General features: G+C 44.1%; 1 protein-coding gene across 1 annotated transcript; it reads right to left on the bottom strand.

The window, feature by feature from the left end:
• Positions 1-2,322: 2,322 nt before the first annotated feature.
• MAP1LC3B (microtubule associated protein 1 light chain 3 beta) lies at positions 2,323-15,189 on the bottom strand. Its single transcript, XM_004280073.3, has 4 exons — positions 15,034-15,189; positions 7,991-8,046; positions 5,318-5,424; positions 2,323-4,158 (listed from the first exon to the last, which is right to left on the bottom strand). The coding sequence occupies exons 1-4, from the start codon at positions 15,071-15,073 to the stop codon at positions 3,984-3,986; spliced, it is 378 nt and encodes a 125-aa protein (XP_004280121.1). The 5' UTR covers positions 15,074-15,189; the 3' UTR covers positions 2,323-3,983.
• Between the last annotated feature and the right edge of the window lie 3,895 nt (positions 15,190-19,084).

A 19,084-nucleotide genomic window follows, 5' to 3' on the forward strand; every position in this document is an offset into this window, starting at 1 on the left:
GCAGAACACTCAATTTTCTACCTTATTTTCTAATTTTTATTTTATGATTATATTGAACATTGGAAAGTGTATAAATGTTAAAAACTTCTAATTGCTAAAAAGCACTGAGAAAATGGGAGCTAGCACTTAGAATAATAAAGAAAAAGCTATTTTCTTGAAAGCAGACATGTGATTGGGTATTTTAAAAAACCAGCATCATTTATAATCTCCAAAAAATTACACGAGTCAGCTTGTTAATACAGTAGTTAGTAGGTTCAGTATTTTAATTCACTATTTAGAATTCTAGGTCCTTTATCGCAAGAAGTCCACCTAGCTAGTTACACGGCACACTACGTATGGAGATGCATAGCGGGTAGTAACTTTGCCTGACATTATACAGCTGTAATGCGTTCCTGTTTGAGCACAGGCTGACCGAGGCTTGCATCTGTCCACTCACTGCAGTGTTGCTAGTGAGCACTTGCTGAGCAGGAAGTGGGCCACGCCCTCCTCGCTCCCTGTCGTTGTCACTCCTCCTGCTTCCGTGGTGGCTTATTTGATGCCTTGCTAGTTTTACACACTGATAACTGATGGCGTTACGTGTTGAAGTCTTAAAGGTTGTAAGGGAAACCCTGACCCTGCTCAGCTCGACCACCCGTCCCAGTGGATGGGCCTGTGGAACCTGAGCGGGTTGGCCGTCCTTTCCAAAGTGCAGATGACTCCCAATGAATGAGGCAGGGGACATTTAAAGCCATGGGTTCTGAAGAGGCTCCATTACTGAAAAGCCCCGAGGTTCTGAATCAAAGTGAGTTATCTTTAATCAACACTCGCAAACTACGTACTGTGCTGGTTGAGGCCAAAGGTCAATGTTACTACACTGTTATTGGAGGGAGGGGTGCGCCTGCCAGGTCACCCCGGTGTTAAGAAGCCCCTCACATGCGTAAAGTTCTTAGATGCACAAAGACAGGCTTTGGTACTGAAACTGAAGACCTCGTGTACACTCAAGAATCTTCCCAGCTTCTATTGGACATATTTTCTTTTTAGGAATGAAGGAAAATTCTCCCATTTTTGAGCCATTCTTTTATGTCAATTCTACAAAATTGCATGTAACTTTATAAATATTTTTAAAAGATATAGTTTTGTAAATATTTAATATTCTGCTAATTTGATTTTGAATTGTAAATGTCAAGTATTCTGTTTTTGGGGTTTTTATGTTTTATTATACTTTGTTAAAAAGGAAAAATTGTACATTTTTAGAATGTTTTTATGAGTCAATTTAATGTACTGAAAATAAAAATTAAAAAAAAGAAAGACCTTTTTATTAGGTCTTTGTCTCACAGAGTATGAAGCACACAGCCTTTCACATCACGATCCTCCAAACTAGGGAGTCTGACCTTTCCGCCTTCTTCCCAGCCTTGCAAAAGGGACACCTGGTCTTAAATCCATTTTCTGTCACGTTTCCTAGGTGTTTAAAAAATGTCCTTGCTGTGAATAGAAATGTGAATTGATTTGGGGTTGGATTAAAGATGTTCCAGCTCTCAGGTACCCGTGAACAATCAAGGTTATTAGCATTACTAGATCAAGTATCATTTGGACGTTTCCAAACTCTTGATGAATGTGCCCTGCCACCTAAGGCCACGTCCTCTCTGGACTTGGGCTGGTGCTGTGCTCACCCAGGACTACGGTGCTGTCCTGAGCAGTGCCAGGCCCCAGAGGGAGAATTCTGGGGCTTTTTCCCCAGCAGGAGTCCCCATTTTCTCTTGGTCTTGTCGTCAGACCTGTCGTCACCCGGAGGAAAACGTGCACACGGTTCTCGGACTAGTCAGGGCCCCTGTCAGGTAAGTAGCATCAGGTGACACAGCTGGCCACTCCTGGCACCTGCTAGCAGCCCCTCTGTTTGGTCACTTCCAGGGCCTCTGAGGGTGGAGGGCATGTGTGCATCTGCTGTTTGTACTGTACGCGGCTCCCCACACGGCCACCTCAGGTCCCATGTGCCACACAACGCCCCACACACTCTCAGTACTTTTCGTGTTACACGTTTGTTCATTTAGATCAGGTTTTCAAGTGCCTGTTTCCACAAAACACCTAGGTCGCTCCCCCATCCCGTCTCCCCGTACTTTGTGGCACATCTGTACCTTTAAGAGAATTGAGTTTTTTGAAGTCAGTCAGGACCTTGACCAATGCGAGCGAGGCGCTTATGACAAGGCAGAGACCTTCAGAGGTGGGTGTCCCTCCACCCTGGCACAGTGAAACCAGCCTCAGCACTCCTCATTGGAAAGGATATGACCCACTTGGCTGTGGATGGTATAGACTGCAAGTCTCAAATGCTAATCCATTAAACTGAACTTTGATGACAGTTTTCAGTTGTGCCTTTATTCACCTTAGTTCGTTAAAAATGTACTTGTTTTAAAGATCCTATAAATAGGGTAACCACCCACTAATGTGGGATATAAGTAAGTCACCCCTCTCAGCGTGGTACTTTTGTCTTTAAAAAGCATAGTTTCTTAAAGGAATCTTATCGGTCACATAGTAGTTACAAGAATGTCAGATATAATGATGTATACAATCTAAACAAGACAGGCTAATTAAGAATTTACATAATGTAAAAATATACATATTAAAAGTTAGCCACGTGGACAGATGCATGCATCGGGAAGAGTAGTTGATCGGGGTTGAGGGCCCATATGCGGTAATGTTGCTTTTTCTTCCTCAGTTACGGTAAGTAACTGCCACTCACTGATACAAGTTGTCCACACACACGTCTAAATGCACAAGGGTTAATGGCGACCTGCCACTGTACAGTCTCAAGGGGGCCTGTGAGCCTTCTGCGACAGCTCTCACAAAAACAGTACATAGTGAACCCCATGCAGGTAGTAGGAAGCACTGGTTATTTATTCTAGTAGGACTCTGAAAATGCTTAACGTTTGACATTAATATCTGTGAAGAACATGTTTCCTTTTGCTATTTTCAAAACTGACATGCACATGGAGTGGGGGAATTCTGAGGACTGCTTGACCTAACTGTGATAACTGAAATACCCTTAAAGATACTTAATAACATATTTTAGTCACATACGTAACATAAAACACGGATCATCTACAGCTTTAAGCCAAAAGGTCGAGGAGGTGTATCTGAATTTTAATGCTTTTTGTTTCAGTATCCTGTAGCTTTCTACCTTTGTCCCAAAGAATGAAACCCATGTAACTGCTTGTTTATTTACCAAAGCAGGCACTATTTTGAGCTCTTAAGAGAATATTCAAAACAAAAAAAAAATGTCATTCTCTTTCTCTAGGTCTTTTGAGAAACTTGACCAAAATTATAAATTATTCAAGGTTCCTGTTGAGCAGTGGTATTTTTCTGCGTTACTGCCTAGAGAACAAACCAAATGAAAACTTTATGACAAGAGCACTGATGTGAAATACACTTATTAGCAATCAGGAACCCTGGACAGCAGCTCAGCTTTCTTATTTCCTATACACTCGCGTCCACCCTGCTTTCTGCCAGCTATTATGGCAAATGGGCTGGGGGTGGGGGTTGGCTATGCCTGACAATTTAGGCTTAAAGATCCTCTTAAGGAGATTTCTCTAGTTGAGTAGAAACCCTTCTATAAAAAGCTGGCAGGTTCTCTTCTCTAGAGAGAAGACTGAATGTCTCTCTGAATGCTCAAATTGCAAGTTCCTTTTGGAGGAAAAACATTAAAATAACTTGAAGGTCTATTTTATTGGCAACTTAGAATGCAAAGTATTTTATTTTTAAACTTCTAAATGTGAAAACAAGACAGCCTAGGTTAAATAATGAAGTTTCCCAAAGCTGAATGTGCTCATTTGGAGCCCAGCTTTTCTGCCTGAAGTACAAAAAAACAACTTGCTAAAAACTCCTAGGCAGGAACACTACTACTGTTTTGATGATCTGTGATTAGGTGAACTGATCAATCTCAGTTGGTAACATCCCTTTTTTATTCCTTGGTAAGGGTTTAAATTCTAGAACAGACACATTTTCTTTTAGTCTTACACAGACAATTTCATTCCAAAAGTCTCCTGAGAGGCGTATACCATATACAGGAATCCATCTTCATCCTTCTCGCTTTCATACACTTCACAAATTGGCGTGGACACACTCACCATGCTATGTCCATTCACTAACAGGAAGAAGGCTTGATTAGCGTTGAGCTGTAAGCGCCTTCTGTTGAAAGAAAACGTTAAGAAATACTGATACATCAATACCTAGGGAGAATGTGTAAAAAATATCACCCACCCTGGATCAATATAAAAGTATAAAGATTTTGGGCTTCCCTGGTGGCGCAGTGGTTGAGAGTCCACCTGCCGATGCAGGGGAAATGGGTTCGTGCCCCGGTCCGGGAAGATCCCACGTGCCGCGGAGCGGCTGGGCCCGTGAGCCATGGCCGCTGAGCCTGCACGTCCGGAGCCTGTGCTCCGCAACAGGAGAGCCCACAGCAGTGAGAGGCCCGCAAAAAAAAAAAAGCGTACCGCCAAAAAAAAAAAAAAAAGTACAAAGATTTTTGTAAATGCTGCTTTTGGCAAAATGAAATATATGCCTTATGATGACTTGAATGTTTCTTCTCATAAGACACAGGATGTTTTCTACGACTATATGCATGGTGAGTATTAATGATAATCCTTGCTAGATCATTCTTACTACTTTCCTGAGGCCAGTTTTATTTATTTATTTTGCTAATTATTTATTTGTTTTTGGCTGCGTTGGGTCTTTGTTGTGGTGCGCAGGGCTTCTCACTGTGGTGGCTTCTCTTGTTGCGGAGCACGGGCTCTAGGCACGCGGGCTTCAGTAGTTGTGGCTCGTGGGCTCCAGAGCGCGGGCTCAGTAGTTGTGGTGAATGGGCTTAGTTGCTCCACGGCATGTGGGATCTTCCCGGACCAGGGCTTGAACCCGTGTCCCCTGCATTGGCAGGCGGATTCTTAACCACTGCGCCACCAGGGAAGTCCTGAGGCCAGTTTTAAAACTAGTATGCTATCTGAGTAGCCACCAGTGTCTAATGTGATAAAAATAGTTCAAAATATAATTTACAAACTAAGATCTAAGCTGATGCAATTTATTACCATTGGACCACGTCTACATTCTCTTAACTTATTTTCCTATATAAAACTTTTCTGATTAAGAGACATCTACATAGATGTTATGATGAAAGGATCAGAAGGGACTTGAGATCCAGCAGGTAAGAAATAGAAAAACTCAGAAGTGAAATGTCTTACAGTTTTATTAAGTTGCATAGATTTTTATCAGAGCTAGACTGAAGATTTATCTGTAAGCCTGATAAAGAATGAGAAGTTACCCAAAGAAATAAAGTAAAAAGATGATAAAATACCTAATTATCTTGATGAGCTCACTCATGTTGACATGATCAGGCACCAGGAACTTTGTTTTATCCAGGACTGGAAGCTGCTTCTCACCTTTGTATCGTTCTATTATTACCTAGAAAAGAAGCCAGAAAAGTGATTTAAAAATAGCCGTTAACGAAGAAAAACCGGTAAGATACGTCCTATGTTGTAGCTGGCACACGCCAAAATGGGGTTTAAAACAGCACTTCTGTTCCTTACGAAATATGGTGCACGAGACAACATGTCTGCCGTCAGGGAGGGGCAAGGTAGCCCTGAGGTGGGGAAAGAAACTTTGCTATAAATTCTGGTATTTGGAACCATGAAAATATACTACCTAGTCAGAAAAAGACCCCAAGCCTTATAACAGCAGAGACGCTGGGTACCAGCTCTAAGTGTAAAGATCTGAATCTATGCCAGTTCTACATCACCATTTCCTGTGACATGACGAGAGTCTTTTAATAAAACTTTTATTAAAAGCGTAAGTAAGATCTTAACTCTGGTAATAGACTCAAATCCTAAGTAAATATTTGAGAAGCAGAGACCATGATTAGCTGGTCTGGAGATACTTTTTTTTTTTTTTTGCAGAAGTCTCGAAGATCCTGCCATTTTGATAAAATATCCTTGATGAACTCTGCAGGGAACAAAAATAGTTCCACATTATGACTTGAAATAAATCCATTAGCTCCTTGCCATGCTTCCTCCTTTCCATAAAGGAAAAAATTTTTTCTAGTTCTAAGCCACTTTATGTAGTCTCTGACAGCAAACTGGTGACTGCCCTTGAGCCTCAATACTACCTGTTTACTGAGCACCAGAGACATCCTTCTCCACGTAGAGCAATTCTTTACCCTGTCATGACAATGAGAAGTTGTAAGATAGGAATGGAAAATCTTCAGAAGAGGGAAAAATGCTTGTATGTATATTGTTGCACTGCACGGGGCCTACATGAGGTTCTGTGTAAGGCCAGGTCAAGCTGTCGTCACCCTCCCTGGTAAGATCAATAGCTTTATCTCTGAGGTGTGTTCAGAACATGGTATCTACAAGTATGAATGTGACTTCTGTAAAAAACCTAAAACTACTAGCAGAAAAGATGACTAGATATATGCAGACATTCACATTTCAGAAGGAGGCTATGGAACAAATACTGGCAGACTGTTGGGCTGGCTGTTTGTCTCCAGTGACTGACGAGTACCTGCTAGCAAAGAGACACAGCAGGTACTCAAAAGTGAAGAAAAACCTTGAAAAGGAAATTACCCAGAAGCCTCATCCCCAGGCCGTATGTTGGCCCTGAGTGTGAAGACAGACTGAAATTTCCAACCAGTCCAAGAAACGTATCTTCTAACTACAGAATCCTACAGTCACGACACTGCTGAGCAGACCCATCCTATTCTCCCTTCTGTGCACCTCACAACCCCAGCCCCACTGATCTTCCCATCTTCTTTTCCCCCACTTTGGTATGAGATGATCAATCAGAAAGCCAACCATGAAAGCTTCTGCAGAATTTAGCAGTGGAGTTTCTTTGGAAGTGGTCTGTAAGAGGTAACAAGCATGTCCCCAGAATTATGCAAAATTTTCCAACCACATGGGTGGATTCTCTTCCCATTGTATAGATGAGGATATGGCAGCTCCTCTCAGAATTTTAGTAATGAGCCCAAGATCACTTAGCAACCTTGAACCTAAGGCCTGAACTCAGCCACTGTCTGAAGCCAAAAGCTCCTTGACCATTTCTCTCTAGACCTAGTGCCTCAGCAGAAACCTATTTAAGGTCCACCACCAAAGGATCCAGGGCACACAGGACACTGTTGGCTGGGCACAGCAATAAGCATCTGAGGTCCCTACACATCACAGGAGCAGCATCTTTCCTCAATCCTGCAAAGAAATAAAATATAAGGAGAGACTTCTTTCTCTGGGGCATCAAAGTCAGGCAGCCTGGAATGCGCCGTCACATTTAAATCTTGAGGGCAACTGATTTTCCCACAGCAGTAGTCTCTGCTTGCTTCAAAAGAGGGTGGATACCAACTTTCACTGATAAAATACCAACAGATCTAGCCCCTCTATCCCTTCCCCCGCAAGTAAAATACCCTTGATTTGTGAAGTGTGTAACATTAACACAGTAAACTCAGACTTAGGAGGAAACAGAATGTGATTAGATTAAACTGTAGATTAAGGTGTCTCCATTCTAGGTCATGAAACTGACACACCAGTTGCATAGCTGAGGATTCCTATAGAAACCCATCAGGTAGGGGCTTCCCTGGTGGTGCAGTGGTTAAGAATCTGCCTGCCAAGGCAGGGGACACGGGTTTGATCCCCAGTCCAGGAAGATCCCACGTGCCACGGAGCAACTAAGCCCGTGCACCACAGGTACTGAGCCTGTGTGCCTAGAGCCTGTGCTCCACAACAAGAGAAGCCACCGCATGAGAAGCCTGCACACCTTAACGAAGAGCAGCCCCCCATCACCGCAACTAGAGAAAGCCTGTGTGCAGCAATGAAGACCCAACGCAGCCAAAAATAAATAAATAATCAAACAAATAAAAAATAAATAAATATAAATTAAAAAAAGAAACCCGTCAGTTAGTCGCACATAGCAGCACTGTACTAAAGTTGTATTTAAGCCGTGCTCTCTTCCGCGTACATTAATAACAACTGAAACAGAGACTACCTACCGGGATTTTGGTAGGATGCTGCTCTCGGATAAGTCGGACATCTTCTACTCTTTGTTCTGCAAAGGAAAGGAAGAAACACAGGCATTATTAAGGGCCAAAAATGCAGCTTCTTTCCTGCATTTTTACCTGGTGACTTCCATATCTGAATCCACCTGTCCTTAGCTGTGGCAGAGCAAAGCAGTAAAGACATCTTCCCTAGAACTGAGAGAAACCAAACACTAACACTTCATACCTGGCAAAGGTTGGTATACAAGATTAACATACAGAAATTGGTTGCATTTCTTTACATTAACAATGAGATATCAGAAAGGGAATGTAAAAAAAACTACCTTTTAAAATCACACCAGGGACTTTCCTGGTGACTCAGAGGTTAAGAATCTGCCTGCCAATGCAGGAGACACGCGTTCGAGCCCTGGTCTGGGAAGATCCCACATGCCGCAGTGCAACTAAGCCCGTGCACCGCAACTACCGAGCCCATGTACCTAGAACCCGTGCTCTGCAACAAGAGAAGCCACCGCAATAAGCCCACATGCTGCAACGAAGAGGAGCCCCCGCTCGCCACAACTAGAGAAAGCCTGTGCGCGGCAACAAAGACCCAACGCAGCCAGAAAAAAAAAAAAAAAAAAAAAAAAAAACACACCTTAGGAATAAAGCTGACCAAGGAGGTGAAAGAGTTATACACTGAGAACTATAAAACATTAATAAAAGAAATTAAAGATGATTCAAAGAAACAGATATCCCATGCCCTTTGATTGGAAGAATATTGGTGTTTGGCTTTTTTTGGCTGCACAGCATGTGGGATCTTAGTTCCCTGACCAGGGACTGAATGTGCACCCCCTGTATTGGAAGGGCAAAGTCTTAACCACTGGACTGCCAGGGAAGTTCCTGGAAAAATATTGTTAAAGTGGCCATACTACACAAAGCGATCTACAGATTTAATGTGATCCCTATCAAATTACCCATGATATTTTTCACAGAACTAGAACAAATAATCCTAAAGTTTATACGGAACCATAAAAGACCCAGAATTGCCAAAGCAATCCTGAGGAAAAAGAGCAAAGCAGGAGGCATAACCCTCCTAGACCTCAGACAATACTACAAAGCTACAGTAACCAAAAGTGTGGTACTGGCACAAAAACAGACATATGGATCAACGGAACAGAGCAGAGAGCCCAGAAATAAACCCACACACCTATGGTCAATTAATCTTCAACAAAGGAGGCAAGAATATACAATGGAAAAATGACAGTCTCTTCAGCAAGTGGTTCTGGGAAAGTGGGACAGCTGCATGTAAATCAATGAAGTTAGAACACACCTTCACACTATGCACAAAAATAAACTCAAAATGGCTTAAAGACCTAAATGTAAGAGAGGACAACCATAAAACTCCTAGCTAGAAGAAAGCAGAGGTAAAACATTCTTTGACATAGATCACTGCAATGTTTTCATAGGTCTCCCGAGGCAATAAAAATAAAAGCAAAAATAAACAATGGGACCTAATCAAAATTACAAGCTTTTGCACAGCAAAGGAAACATTAAAAAAGAACCGAAAAGACAACCTACAGAATGGGAGAAAATACTTGCAAATGATGCGACCGACAAGGGCTTAATTTCCAAAATACACAAACAGGTCATACAACTCAACAAAACAAAGAACCCAATCAAAAAATGGGCAGAAAACCTAAATAGACATTTCTCCAAAGAAGACATCCACGAAGACATCCAATAGGCACATAAAAAGATGCTCAACATCACTAATTATTAGGGAAATGCAAATCAAAACTACAATGAGGTATCATCTCACACCCATCAGAATGGCCATCATCAAAAAGTCTACAAATAGGGCTTCCCTGGTGGCACAGTGGTTGAGAGTCCGCCTGCCGATGCAGGGAATGCGGGTTCGTGCCCCGGTCCGGGAAGATCACACATGCCACGGAGCAGCTAGGCCCGTGAGCCATGGCCGCTGAGCCTGCGCGTCCAGAGCCTGTGCTCCGCAACGGGAGAGGCCACAACAGTGAGAGGCCCGCGTACCGCAAAAAAAAAAAAAAAAGGAAATAATGCCACTTGCAACAACATGGATGGACCTAGAGATTATCATAGTAAGTCAGACAGAGAAAGACAAATATCATATATGGTATCACATGTAAAATCTAAAAAATAATACAAACGAACTTATTTACAGTAAAAGGGTCTGGAGAGCTTCCAGGTGGCAGGAGAGTGCAATCACCAAACTCCATGGAGACAGAAGCTCCTGTGCTCAGCACTCTTCCGGACCTTACCCCATGCATCTCTTCATTCAGCTCTTCACCTGCTATGCTTTAATATCCTTTGCAATAATCTGATAATCTAGTAATTAAAGGCTTTTCCTGAGCTCTGGGAGCCACTCTAGTAATTTAATCAAACACAAGGTGGTCTTGTGAAACTGATTTATAGCTAGTCAGAGCAAGGACCTGTACTTGCAATTAGCCTTTGGTGGGGGGCGGGGGGGGGGGCTGTCAGGTGGGACGGAGCCCTTAACCTGCTGGATCTGAGGCTATCACCAGGTAGCGCTAGAATTGAGTTAAACTGGATGACAACTAGCTGAATTGCTTGTCTGGTGTCAGAAGTGAACCGCAGTGTTTATGGAGTACTGCAGAGTAGAGGGGACACAAAGGAAGAGTTTTCCTTTCTATCATCCTTAGAACCCCGCTCTATTTCTAGGGGTGTCATGGATACTTCAGCATTTCTCTCAGCCCTAAGACCTGTCCCTATGTCTGTGCTACCCCAGAAAAGACGCTCTACCATCTACACTTAGCTATCAGCCACCTTCACAACAAAAACCTCCATCTTGTCAGAGTAGATTTCACAAGCAAGGGGAAATCACAATTTAATTAATTCACTGTAGCCAATAAATAGTAAGTTTAATACACCCCGAAATGTTTCACATTTAAAAGCTCTTCCAAAAAAATTTAAAAGGTTCAAGGAATCATTCAGGCATAAGGGGGAGAGAATTTTTTATGCAAGGAAAACAGGTTTATTTTGGTGAGTGGAGCAGGAAAAAATAAAATGGGCTCTAAATGTGGGGCTTCAAAGTCAAACTACAGCGTCAAAAGTTTTCTTTATCTTGATTTATCCCCAAAATATGATCCAAAAAGGAAGGCGAAAATGATTATTTTCATTAAAGGTGGGACAACAGAGGAAGACAAGTGACTTCCCTAAGGTGAAAAGAGTAGTACCAAAGTCCTGCAGGAATGTCTTTAGCATCCTGGCCAGTTGTAATAAAAATCCAGTGGTGAGCCCAGAGTGATTAAATAAATATGGTATATGCTGACGCCTAACTCTGAATAGAAGGCTGTTTTTAGAAGCCAACTGTATATTTAACAAGAGAATTACCAACGCCACTGGATCAAAGGCACACGAGAGCACTTCTTTTACTCAATTATTTTCTTAATGCTGTGATGATCTGTTTATCATTTGCCTTTCTCAACAGACTGCCCCTGGCGGTCAGGGATCCAGCTCTAGTCATGTCTGTATTCCCCAGGGCTCAGGCTTGTACATGGATGATATACTTCCCCAGATTCCTCTTCCTGTCTCTAAGACCGCTTATAAGCCTTACAAAAATAGAAACTAGGAGTCTAAGGTGTCTTATTTGCAAAGATGCTTTGAGATAGATTCCCTAGGGCATTTAAAGTAAGGCTTACATATATTTTCCAGGATTTAGTTCACTGAAGTGGAACCATAAATATTTTCCCCGATACGCCTATAAATAAAAAACATAAAATCCCACCTATCAGTGAGTGACACAGCTTAAGAGCAGGGAGTGTTACCTAGGTGTTGGCATAAATCTCCTTCTCCAGTCTCCCTGTTACATAGCTGGAGCTATTTATTCTAGACCATCACATGAACTTCCGAGACATGCAGACCTTTTGTTATTGATGGTGAAGCTTAAGATCTAGGTTTAACATTGAATCTCAGCAAAATGATGTCTAGGAGACAGATGTGTTATTAAACTAGGGCAACCCTAGAAGAAAATGGAGTGAGATTATGACATTTGAGAAGACTGAATCCAAAAATGTTTGCTCAAATACAACTTCTGAAGTTGATAAAAATTTTCAAACCATTTGTAAGGAAACACTATTGCCTCTTGACTCAGAGTGTTGGCCCACTTCATGTACTGGAAATGATGGCTACCTACTGGAGGACAGAATTCCTATCAGAAGGGTACAAGTCCAGACTCTGCCACTAGGTGGACCATGATTTCCACCTCTCAGGGCCCCACCCAGTTTCTTTGGCCACAAAAGTAAGTGGTTGTTTTGGGCGAGCCCTAAGATTCATCTCAACCCTTTTAACCCTGGTAGAATATATCACAGCAGAGATATACTCAATTTTTAATTAACCTAAACTCACTCACTTGGGAACAGTACTGTTCAAGCTAACTGGGGCTGGTCTTAGTGTCTATAAAAAAAGGTATCTCCAGGGCTTCCCTGGTGGCGCAGTGGTTGAGAGTCCGCCTGCTGATGCAGGGGACGCGGGTTCGTGCCGCGGTCCAGGAAGATCCCACATACCGCGGAGCAGCTGGCCCCGTGAGCCATGGCCACTGAGCCTGCGCGTCTGGAGCCTGTGCTCTGCAACGAGAGAGGCCACAACAGTGAGAGGCCCACATACCGCAAAAAAAAAAAAAAAAAAAAAGGTATCTCCAAACAACTTATTTCCCTCATTTACTGTGTTACAAATCTCTGAAAATTGTCAGTGCTGATTACCATAATCAGTAGCAAGGAAAGGCAGTAGCCATTAAATGATGTGATATTTTTCTGCAAAATGACTATTTTTTTAAAAATTATTTTTATTTATTTGGCTGCGTTGGGTCTTCATTGCCGTGCGTGGGCTTTCTCTAGTTGCGGCGAGCAAGGGCTACTCTTTGTTGAGGTGTGCGGGCTTCTCACTATGGTGGCTTCTTGTTGCGGACACAGGCTCTAGGCACGCGGGTAGTTGTGGGTCACAGGCTCTAGAGCGCAGGCTCAGTAGTTGTGGCGCACGGGTTTAGCTGCTCCGCGACATGTGGGATCTTCCTGGACCAGGGCTCAGAACCTGTGTCCCCTGCATTGGCAGGCGGATTCTTAACCACTGCGCCACCAAGGAAGCCCTGCAAAATGACTATTAAAGAGCCCTTTTAAAAATAGGGGGGGATGGGGTTAATCCTAGGAGTTCTCTTCACAAGGAGAAAATTTTCCTTTTTTATTTTATCTATGAGAAGATGCATGTTAGCTGAACCTATTATGGTAATCATTTCACAATATATGTAAACCAAGCCATCATACTGAATACCTTAAATTTATACAGCGATGAATGTCATTTCTCAATAAAAGTAGAAAAAAAAGAATCAGAGTCAGGAGACCAGGGAGAAAAAAAGGAGGAGTGGGAGTAAAGGTGAACAAAGAGGAAACTCCACAAATAGACTAATGGAGAAAAAAATGAAAATGAAAAAAAATACCTGCTGGTCTACCCTCAAGGCCACAGGCACCAGGGGAATTCCTTCTAATTCGCTATTTTATTCTCATTTATTCTCACTTTTATTCTAGTTATTCCTCACCTTTCCTACTCTTACCACCTACTCTTCTTGAGCGATTTTTCTAGATAACCTAAAAATACTCTAAGCAAAAAGGAAGTAACTATAGTATTGGTCATGAGAAAATGGGCATCTTTCCCATACAAATGTCCCCAGTTAGCTTTCAATGCCAGAGTCTGTAAGGACAGAAGCCAGATACAACGGCAAATCTGCTCTAAATGCTGTTCTCATGGCTGCATAAAAAGTAAGCAATATTCATGAGTATCAACTTGAGTTCATGAAAGTCACTAAAGAGAAAATTTCTTTAAAAAAAAAAAAACACGTCTAAGTTTTGCTAACCAACCGCTTCAAGAGGCTGAAAGGATATGCTCCACAGGTCAGTGTGAATTTCATCTACTGGAGCTTCCAAGGCACAAGAAACAATTATCAATAACGAGATCTACAAAACCATATCCTAGCTCAAGTGAATGCTCGGCTCTTTCTAGACTCCAGGAAACTAGACAAAAGTAGACGAAAGCGATACTTACTGCTCAAGCTCTTAAAGATTAGAGCAGGAAGGAACGCTGGTGCCGCCCTACTCCACCTGGCCTTCCAGGGCTGAGATAAACAAGCCCTACACAGCGATATGCAAGGAGGCCACGTTGTTACTGCAGAACTGTCTTGCTTAAAGGGAGCACCAATCACTTCCTCCCCATGGGTTTTGTGGAGGAGTAAATATTGTGATGGTGTCACCTCCAGTTTCAACCAAATGCCAGCAAGCTAAGTGGGGATTCTAGCCTGAACTGGGAGAGAACGGATTCGCCGCTGCTCTCAAAGAATGCTGTCGCCCGCCGGTTAGAAGAGCCACCCACCCTAGCTCTTGTGCTACAAATAGGACCAAGACGTCCCGGCCACGCGGGGCTGCAGGGGAAGGGGCAGGCGTGAGGAGGCGCGGCCTCGGAGTCACTCCTCTCCACGGAGGGCCTGACGCGTAAAGGGACCAGGTGTCACCCGGACGACGCACCAGAAGACGACTGCCTTGCACCCCCGCTGCCACCACTTCGGAGAACCTGTCCCAGCCCGACGCCCGGGCCAGCCTCCCCTTCAAGGAGGGCACCCCCTGCGCGGCTCGCGCTCGTCTCGTCGTGGGGACGTAACACCCCAGGGCTGGAGGGCTGACGGGCCCCGAGCCCACAACCCGCCCGGCCTCCCGGGGCCAAAAGGTGATTCAGCAGCTCCGCGCCAGTGCGCCCTCGGCCCCTCGGCCCCCGCACTCCGGCCCCTCGGGCCCGCAGTCCCCTGGGCCCGGCAGCCCTCGGCCAGTCAGGCCCCCGCCTCGGCCCTTCGGCCGCCCGGGCCCGGCCCTCCCGCAGCCCCCGCCTCAGCCTGGCTCAGCCCCTCAGCCCTCGGCACCTCGGCCCGTCCGCCCTCTCCGGAGCCCCTCCGCCAGGGCCGGCCCCACCGCCTCGGCCCCTCAGGCCCCCGACCCTCCGTCAGCGGCCGGCCCCGCGGCACCCACCGAAGGTTCGGCGCTGTTTGAAGGTTTTCTCCGACGGCATGGCGCGGCAGGCTGGGCGGGGGCGGCGAGGTGGAGAGTCCCGGCGGCTCCAGGCGGTGGCTGAGACGGTTCCGACTGTGGCGACAGCGACGGCTCTTGTGTCTTCTCAGCCCGCAGCCGCGTCAGGTGACCTGCGCGGCGTCCCGGGAGGCGGGGCCAGGAGCGGGCCGCCGCCGTCGCCATGGCGGGCGTGGCGGAAGCAGGACGAGCGCCGCGCCGGGGGAGGGGTCGGGGCTGGCGGGAGTGGGGGCGGTCGGCGGCCCGCGTGGGGAGCGCGAGCGCTGGATCAGCCTGTGACCCGCGGAAAGGCGCCGCGCAGACACGCACGGTGCTGCCCCTGCGGCCGAGCTTCCGCGACTCGGCCTCGCTCCTGTTCCCGGTGCCGGTTCTGATGCCTGGTGATGTTTGCACCTGAAAATAAAGGGGTGTTGTGCCCCTGCCTCCTTTGGGGCTGCTGGTGCTTTTCCGCCCGCGGCTTTTTGTGTCTTTGTTTTCGTTGGCTTCCACGTCAAGTACGTCTCAGTTTTCTCTTCTTTTTTAAGGAAACTGTCCACTGGTAACTTCCGGCACGCATTGTCCCAACTAGGAAAAGAACCGCAACTGTGTTATTTCAGGTTATGGTCGGTAAAGTCCGGCCCTGGAGAAAGTCCGTGCCCTGAGCTCGGCATCCGACCTCAGGTAACTCAGGTGGTCGAATGAGCCCTGGGCATTACCTTCGCTGACAGGGCGCGGGCCTGCCCACACCTGGGCAGGGTTCACTGCCTTTCATTCATCTCTGCTGGTCTCAGATACGGAGTCTTACCCGTGTTCACACCGCTCAGTCTTTCAAACACTAACTAGCTGAGCTACCTTGAATACGTAACCATTTTTCTCAGTCTCCGACTCGTGTGTAAGAGGGCAATACTATTTTAGAACTCCAAGTGCTTTCTGAGGAGCAAATGAAAGGGGCCTGGTAGAATATATATACTACGCAACGTTTAGTTATCAAATCAGTTATTGCCCAACTCAAACATCTGATAAACAGGTATCTGAATGAACAGCACGTGATTCTTTGGCTGTTTTTGCTGTTTAATATTTCATACTTTGAAAGTATTTTCCCCTTTTTGAGTTTGTAAAAGCCTTTCTTAAAATGTCTGTTTCATAAAGTAATTGGATTGTGCTAATATACAGTTATTATACAAACATACAAAACCTACTAAAATATATTTCTCAAAGGGGTTCCAATGCACCTGGAATTTCTTTCTTTACAGAGTAGCCAATTATCTTCTATAATTAGCTGCCAGAACAGTGATGTTAGTTGTAGCTCTGTACTGTGCCACTATTTACGAAAGAAAAGTGCATTTGTGCATATGTCACTTTCCCAGGTTTTTTTTTTTCTCCTCTTTCTGTCACAGCTCTTTACCTTGAAAAATCTCTAATAGTGTACAGTTAATAAAGATGACTTAAACATTCTGTCTGTTTTCCAGTGTTCCAAAGGAAGGTTTTAAGCTCCAAGTGTACTATCTTGGTTGTTTTTGATTTATTCTGTGACGATGAGGGGGGCGCGGGGAAATCCAGTAAGTGTACCTACCTTCTGCCAGACACAGAATGATCAGTTTCGAAGTCTTAAATGATTGCGTGGACTGTGTATTGCTTTCTTTTCTGGGTTTTTATGATATTGAGTATTGACTGGTGAGTGCTTTTTTGGCTTAATTGGTAGTTTGTAAGAAATGGACTTTTTGTTCCCTTGCTGGACAACTGTTCCAAATGCAAGAGGAGTGAAAAAAAAAAATCGATATCAGGCATCTGGAGCTGGGGGGATGGGAAGGAGAGTTTCATATTTTCCCAGTCCCTTAGGCATCCATAAAGCTTTACCAAATAACCTCAGGCCTTGGGTTCACTGCCCCAGGGATTACCTCAAGGGCTGTGATAGAGATGGGACAGGATTACTCTTTGTGATTTTCAAGTACTGAAGTGCACATTTACAGTGATTGCTATGCTATTATCTCCACTTTCTACTTGAATCTAAAACCACACTTCCCTATAGGTGTCTCAGAAAAATCATCCAGAGCAGTTGGTGTGTAAAGGTGTCTCATGAGCATGTAAGAACAACATATTGAAATAAAATATAAATTATATTTAGTTTACTAATTTAGTCATATGCAAATAAATATCAATCAAGAAGTACCATAACTTCATGTAAAATTTGAAAACAAGTGTGCTTGAGTGTATGTGAAAAATTTCATGTGCCCCCAGATTGCAGTTTTGTTTTTGTTTAGTTTTGGCTGTGCCATGTGGCATGAGGGATCTTAGTTCCCCGACCAGGGATGGAACCCGTGCCCCCTGCAGTGGAACTGCAGAGTCTTAACCACTGGACCACCAGGGAAATCTCCCCCCAGATTGCAGTTTAATATATGTTCGACGTAGTAAATGATATTCAGAGTGGTAAATTAATATCATGATCTATTTTAAGCTAGTTAATATAAGAATAGTACGGTTTATTTTTAAACGATTAACAAATATTACTCTTCTTTGAAATAATCCACGTACAGTAGAAAAGACCGCATCTGTCATGTGAATTTATTCAGTGTTTTCTCCAGAAATCTCATGGTACTCTTAAGCTATTAAATAATCATTCTAGAAAACCAAGCAGTGTCAGTTTTAAGTAACTCTTGCCCTATTTCTTTCTATAAGGTAACAGCTAGAAATTGAATATGATGTCCCAGCATTAGTGAAGTAACATGCTGTAAATCATGCTGTCTCGCTATTTCTAAGAATCTGTTAAACGAGGCATGAAAAAAAAACAAAAACACGAAGCGTGAAACATTAACTGGCGGGGCAGAACACGTTAGGGTTATTTTGCCACACTCAGTATGGAGGGCAAGTCACACTGAGAGTTAGTTCAGCTCTTCAGGCCTGCCCGGCCTGTCCTGCCTCTCTTCTTTCTGATTGGGAAAGATATTCCACCCTCCTTGCTGTCTGGGCCACTATTGGCCAGTGGTCCAATCAGTCTTGTGTCATCTCTGCTCTTTAGCTAAAGTAAACAAACAAGTATTGCTCAAGAGCAGCGTTCCCGCTGTTCTCAGAAAGGACTCAGCCAGGGGGGTTTTGCAGTTGATGCTCCATAGCTTGCAGTCCTTAGGAGTGTCTTCACCAGGTCCAGGAGGGATTGTCCGAAGCGAGAAAGGCACCATGTGGAAGTGCTTCCTCTCCCAGGACGCTCTGGCGCTGGTGTACAACTTCAGAAACCAGCACACTGGTGCATGCAGGAAAGTGATCTCAAATCACTCCTAAAACCTAACATTGTCTCTTAAGTGAGTGTGTAACAACTAATGGAGCTGGCAGGCATTCCACAGGGTTTTCTCTGCTGTAGTTTTTTGCTTGTTTAATTCCAAACAAATTCTGAAGGATTGCTGTTTTTCCAGCTTTTTTGCCCATGTTGGGACTAAAGGATGTAATCACTGAGACTCATTTCACACCTCAAACCTCTTGTTTAGCCTTTGAATATTTTCCCTTCTTTCCATTCACCTTGACTGTTTCTTCTGAGCAGGGGGCAAGATGCCATTTTTTCACATCTGGATTCTGAGAACCAGCATGGGGAAAGTTAACAGGGTTTTCTTAAGTTCGAGAACTACTACTTTCAGGGGCAACCTGAAAGAACGACTACTTTTGAGGCAACCAATTGAGAAATGCCTCGTCCTGTACTCTACTAATTTCCTTAGTTATTATCAGTTCTCACTAACAAAGACTTCATTCTTATATTCCCGACATACTGTGAAAACAAATGATCTCTTGGTGCAGCCGCTGTGGAGGACAGTATGGAGGTTTCTCAAAAAATTAAAAATAGACCTACCATATGACTCAGCAGTTCCACTCCTGAATATATGTCTGAAAAAAACCCCACTAATTCGAAAAGATATATGCACCCCAATGTTCATAGCAGCATTATTTACAATTGCCAAGATATGGAAGCAACCTAAATGCCCATCAAGAGATGAATGGATAAAGATGTGAGATATATATATATATATGT

The sequence above is a fragment of the Orcinus orca genome, chromosome 20 (assembly GCF_937001465.1).
Source record: "Orcinus orca chromosome 20, mOrcOrc1.1, whole genome shotgun sequence".
NCBI classification, from domain to species: Eukaryota; Metazoa; Chordata; class Mammalia; order Artiodactyla; family Delphinidae; genus Orcinus; species Orcinus orca.

What these genes read in the sequence shown, in the direction of transcription:
- MAP1LC3B (XM_004280073.3), bottom strand. Translation starts at nt 15,073, where the DNA reads ATGCCGTCGGAGAAAACCTTCAAACAGCGCCGAACCTTCG. An exon ending in AGCATCCTACCAAAATCCCG is followed by an intron (nt 5,425 to 7,990) that starts GTAGGTAGTCTC and finishes CTTCTTTTCTAG; the next exon opens with GTAATAATAGAACGATACAA. An exon ending in GAGCTCATCAAGATAATTAG is followed by an intron (nt 4,159 to 5,317) that starts GTATTTTATCAT and finishes TTCTTTCAACAG; the next exon opens with AAGGCGCTTACAGCTCAACG.